Below are 6,078 nucleotides of genomic sequence, written 5' to 3'. Positions count from 1 at the left end.
TATACATATTTTAATAATTCTTAGAGCATACTTTCTACAAATTAACTTGCGAAGCATATTTGAAATTTTCATTCAAGTAGAATTGAATGAAAATTTCAATATTTTTCCCACAATTGTTATAAATTGCTTCAATATCATTAAAAAATGTATAAGAAAAATTTAAACGTTTAAAGGTTATAATTGACGTAAGATATTTGACTTTTCACTCAGTCCATAGGCGTCCACGAAAAAAATTCTGGGGGCAGACAACCCGAAAAGCGCCGTCTTTAAAGTGTTAATTAACGTACCTTAATGTAAACCATCTTCTGTCTGCAGATTGGTCTGTTGTCCCTCTGGAGCTGAAGAGTATCGTTCATGGTGAACTTGTTTTCGCTGTCGATGAAGAACATGCGAGTGTCTTTCGTCTTCTTGGCGTCAAGCACGTACTGCACGTCCAGATCTTGAATGCAAGTTTTAGTTATAGTGTTTGTAATGGATTTAATTTAATTTAAATTGTCTTACTTATGTTGTGGGGAACTCCGAGACCGGTGTAGTTGAAGCAGATGTCGATGTTGGTGCAGGGAACGCGATGCCCGTTGATCAGAGTGCAGTTCTTCTCGTCGAGGATGATCTGCTTGTTGGAGGCGAGGAATTGCACGAAGGCGTTCACTTTGACGACAGGACGAGAGCGGAAGAAGTAAGCGGAATTGGAAAGGTACGCTCCGACTGCCATGTCCGGGTAATCGTTGTGATCGAGATCGATGCCGCCGGCAACGGAAAAGCCGAACGTGGACATCGGTGCGCTTCCAGGATCAGCAACGTCTTCGGAGAAGATCACTTGCGAATGCTTGGGGTTCACGCCGTCTTTGGAGCCGTGGTAGATGTAAACGGCGCCGCGTTCGTGCGGACCATCGTACGGAGCACCCACCACGAAATCGCCGTACCCATCCAGATTGATGTCGCCCAAGGAGGCAACGGACAGACCGAACCTCGACTTGGAATTGATTCCGTCTAAAGTCTTGAATTTCCTGAATCTCTGCTTCCGATCTTCGCCCTGGTAGATGACGTAAACGCGACCGACTTCGTATTTACCCTCGTTGTTCGGTTCGGTGTGAAGAGGCGCTCCGATGATCAGATCGTCCGTCCGATCGCCGTCCACGTCGCAAACCGCTATCGAATATCCAAAGTAAGAGCCCAGCTGCGTCCCGGTGATGTTCTGATGATTCGTTAGATTCCACGTGAAGAGCACCACTTTGCCCAAGAGTCCCGCACCACGGGGCATCCCAGCGGCGACTCCCTGTTCACCGTCACCGGTGAAATCGCCCACCGCAATCGAGTAACCCATGTACGAGTTGTCGTCCTTCTCGATGCCCTCTTTCGTCGACAACACCGCAGGTCTCGTCGACAAACTCTGCTGCACCACTTGACCTACGAAACACACGACAATCAAAGATGAAAAAAAAAGAAAAGAAATCATCCGCTTGAACAAACAAAATTTGGTAAAGAAAGCGCACGAAACCATAAGCCGGCTAAAAGATGAGAGCGAAACGCCTACTGCAATAAAGCTAAACTAAAATAAGAAGCAATAGTCAAATTACAATTAAAGGAAATTAACGAAATTAAATTTCTACTACTGCTACAGCTTGATTATCCAAAATCTCAATGCGTTGCTCTCATCATCAAATAGTCACTATGGTTACCTTTGTAAATCGCCCTACAGCGAACCAACGCCACTTCGGTTGTTATAGCAACGACAACAACGGATTGGTTGGAGGGAAGGAAGTAATGGCGTAACAGTATTAATCACCGCCACAAACACACACACAAAAAAAAATTATTATAAATTTATTAATTAATACGATTAATCGTTTTTATCTAAGTGGCGTGGAAAAAGCGAAAAGAAAATAAGTAAATTCACATGAAAGAAAATGTAATACAAAAATATGTGGATTATTAATATGTGCGTTGATGATGTTGTTGTTGTTGTACAATGTTTGATCTCCATGACTACTACAAACTTACTTAATCACTTTAGTTGTTTACATGACAACCAACTGTAATTGTTGTTTTTTCTTTGAAACAAACTATCGAATTAACTATAATAATTGTTATGAAGGGCATCTGTATTTCGAAATGGAGAAAGAGAAAAAGAGTGAAAGATCAAATCTGCGTTTCACTTTGAAAGCACTGATGATGATGATGATGACTCGCAGTAAAAATTCTGTTGCTGTTAAATGGATCGATCCTGCGTGTAATTAAGATATGCTCTCCGGCCACGAATTGATAAGTATCGAAAAAAAGAAGCGGGATGACGCACGGATTGCGTAAGAAAGAGTGTGTCAGAGACCCATAAATAATAACAGTAGGCCCAGATGGAAAGAAACAAAAACGAGATCAATAAAAAAAAAACAAAATAGAATCTGAGAAGAGGACTAGATGATGATAAAATGGTCTCTTTTATCAATCGGATGGGAATCGTTATTAACGTTATAGGAGGAATGCTTTTAAGTTTTCTCGAATACTTTGGATGGATGGACCAGATTTTATCGCTCCCTTTTATAGATTGAGCAATAATAATGTAGATTGTATTAATTGCGAATTAATCTCCATGATGATTGTAATGATGATGATTGAAAAATTATTTAATTAGAACTTTGTATAGTATTAGCACATTTCGTAAGACATTAACCCAAATCTTAGACTTAAACTTTGGGTTAATGAACTTCACGAAATGTATCAAGAAAAAAAAATAAAAACTATTAGCGAATTAATTGAACACAAAATAAATAAACTAAACAGAAGCAAAATTAGTCGTGTTGGTGTTTGTCTAAACAAAACAAAAACTAGCTTTTGCTCTGAAATTTTGTTGTTCTTTTGTTTGTTTATAAGTTTGTTGTTGTTTTTTGTGCAGCAGCAGCAGCGATTGTGGTAGTACTTGTGAATTTTTGTTTTTTTTTTAGTTCAATTATTTTTAAAATTGTTTGTTTGTTTTTTAGTCATTTGTTTGTACCTGAGCCGAAGGCTCCGCCGAATTTTCCCGGCGTATACGGAAAACTAGCTTGCGCATCAATCGAATTCACCTGTCCTGAAAATATACATATATATATAAAATGAGAGAGAGAGAGATCATATCAACATCGAAAGTCCACTCATTAGTTTCCCTATTTTGATAATACACACTAAGTGCATTTAGTATCCTATATAAATAGAATCGAATGTGTGTGAAAAATTAGTTACAGTTACCTTGCCAATACCATGCGCCTGGATTTCCAGAGAATAGACGTTCTCCATCCTGGAATAAACAAAAAACAAATAATTATAGAATCATCAAGTGTGCTGTGTAATTAAAAATTTAATTGATTGTTTGTTCGAAGCAAGCTTTGACATTTCACTTGTTTGACTCGAAGGGATTGTCAATAATAATTCTATTCGATGAACTTGCTTTTCATTAGCATTTTCATGATACATTCAATTAAACGTATTCATTTATATACAAATTTTATTAATTATAAATTAATTTTTATCCCTAATTATTATTATTATTAATGTCATTATGATTTTCAATTAAACCACAAGAGGGAGCGTTATCAAATAATTTATTTGAATCTAATCAGTTGGTATCAACTGGTCGCAGAGGGGGAAGCTGAGTCGCGTTTCGCTTGTCGATGCGTCGGCGTCCTCTCTCCAGTCATCTCCGGTTTTAAAAGTTCGAAATTGTTGTGCAACTAGGTTTAAATCCAATGAATTGCGGTGCGTTTAGCGAAAACCATCAACGGAGATCACAACCCGCATTAGATTTAGCGGCTATTAAAGGTTAGTGATTAATCTGATACTAAAGAAAAAAAAATATTCGTATTGCATTGAAACTCACCCAATTTGTTCGCTAATCGATTGCGTAGCTTGTGTTAAAATGTGCGTTTTCCATTATAATTAGTAATTGAGATATTCGCGTTAATTAATTAGAAATTTTGACTCTTGCAAAATGGCGAACCGACGCTTACCCTCTACTTTCTTTTGTTTAATTGTTACCAATGCATTTTTATTGCAAAAAAAAATGGACGATCCAGGTATCTGTTGGTACGATCGTGGCGTCTCTATGACGTTGTTGTGCGCGTCCTTTTGTTTAGTCAACATGATTCCAATTAGATATGCGCGATAATTACTGAAATTTCGGGACTTTCTCATTAGTTTTCAGTGGGAATTGAAAAGCCGCGGTCCCGAACCGTAACCATGGACGACGATGCCAATCAATTGTGAGCAATTCAAAACTTTATTTCTTCCTTTGTTTTTTTCTACAGCTGTACTCAATTTGTTCGGACAGTTGTTTTATAACTATCTATATCATTAAGTGTGTCTGCTAATATGTGATGTAAATTAATACCAAATCAGACTCGAAGGAATTATCAATGTTCTATAATAGACTAATCGATTGGTTGTGAGTCACAAATGAAATGCATGCATTGTTCCAGCTCGAAGGATGAGTTAATATGAAGCATTTCTTCCAGTGCAAACTAATCAATTGGTTTATAAGTGATTTGATATTCTTTTCGATGAACTTCTTTCCATGTGATCAATCAATTAACATTTCCTATAGGAAATACTAATCGAACACACATATTGGCATTAGCTCATTGATTCATAGTCATCTTATTGGAAATTAAATTTTTGTCATATTGGCGCAAATGTATTTATCAATTGATCCACAAGAGGGAGTTTTGATATTAACAAAATTTTATAACTTAAATATGAGTTGGTATCACCAACTGCGGCTGCGTCGGTGCGCGGAGAGGGACGCTCAGTCTTGGTCTGGTCTTCTGAGTCGACGTACTTTTCGGGTTTAAAAGTTCAAAATTGTTGTGCAACTGATTTAAATCCAATAAATTTGCGTGCGTTTTGCGAAAACCATCAATGGAGATCACACAATCCCATCAGATTTAGCGACTATTAAAGGTTAGTGATGAATTTTGATACGAAACAAAACAAAAATATTCGCATTGCATTGAAAATCTCCCAATTTGTTCGCAAATCGATTGCGTAGCTTGTGTTAAAATGTGCGTTTTCCATTATAATTAGTAATTGAGATATTCGCGTTAGTTAATTAGAAATTACGATTCTAACAAAATGGCGGACCGACGCTTTCCTCTCGCCATTTTCTATTGTTTAATCTTAATACCAACTATGCATTTTTATTGCAAAAAAAAAAATTGATGCACCTGGCACCGGGTGGTACCATTGTGGCGTCTTCACGCCACAGTTTTGCACGTCCCTTTGTTAAGTCAACATCGTTCCAATTAGAAGCTCACGATAATTGCTGAAATTTCGGGGCTTTCTCATTAGTTTTCAGTGGAAATTGAAGAGCCGCACTGCCGAACTGTAACGAGAGACGACGATGCCGATAAATCGTGAGTGATTCAAAATTTCATTTAATTTTTTTTATACATATTATTTATATGGATGCAAGGTATTGAAAATACTAGGTCATTCTATGCGTTTATCACGTTCGCAGTGATTCGCATGGAATGGCAAGACCGTCTGTGTTAAAACCTTCTCGAGGTGCATCCGTTTAGGTCGTTGCTCGTATCCGAAATATACGAGCAATCACCGACAGATCACAGCAGATCTAGGGGCTCGCGTTTTCCCCGAAATTTCATTCTTTTGCATCGCGACAGGTGTCGTTAAGAGTTAAGTCTTGGCCATTAGCCGATTCTTAGTCTTACATTCTGATTTACAGTGTTTGTTCGTTATTTTGAAAACAAGTTTAAGGCTTCGGCTTTTGTTCTTCAACCGTGATTTAGTTTAAAATTTTAATTATTATTCGGATCACGGGAATATTAATTTCCGGGAACTTTGTGCGTATTTTTTGCTAAATTTCGCGAGTGTTCGTGAGTGCCAACCAGATGAGATGGATGGAGATGTGCAGAGATGCAGTTGGTGTTGAAGACATCAAGTAGTGAGTGATTTTATACCACACGGGATTCAACAACAATCAGCCCTCCTCACTTAACTTAAAAATATTTTTCATAACTTCAATTATTACTGCGTTTATTCAAAATTGTTATTCAAAATTGTTAATTACTTTTGCTACTTTTTCTTAAATGC

At 37.6% G+C, this 6,078-nt stretch overlaps 1 protein-coding gene across 1 annotated transcript; it reads right to left on the bottom strand.

The window, feature by feature from the left end:
* Nucleotides 1-263: 263 nt before the first annotated feature.
* LOC108558703 (integrin alpha-PS2-like) lies at nucleotides 264-3,271 on the bottom strand (the record flags this gene model as incomplete). Its single annotated transcript, XM_017915702.1, has 4 exons — nucleotides 264-439; nucleotides 502-1,407; nucleotides 2,990-3,064; nucleotides 3,223-3,271. Coding segments are annotated over 4 exons (1,191 nt in total), but the record flags the coding sequence as incomplete, so codon positions are not given.
* Nucleotides 3,272-6,078: the final 2,807 nt, after the last annotated feature.

Source organism: Nicrophorus vespilloides, unplaced genomic scaffold, assembly GCF_001412225.1.
Source record: "Nicrophorus vespilloides isolate i.1.1-1 unplaced genomic scaffold, Nicve_v1.0, whole genome shotgun sequence".
Lineage (NCBI taxonomy): Eukaryota > Metazoa > Arthropoda > Insecta > Coleoptera > Silphidae > Nicrophorus > Nicrophorus vespilloides.
This window is presented reverse-complemented; position numbering and strand designations above follow the sequence as displayed.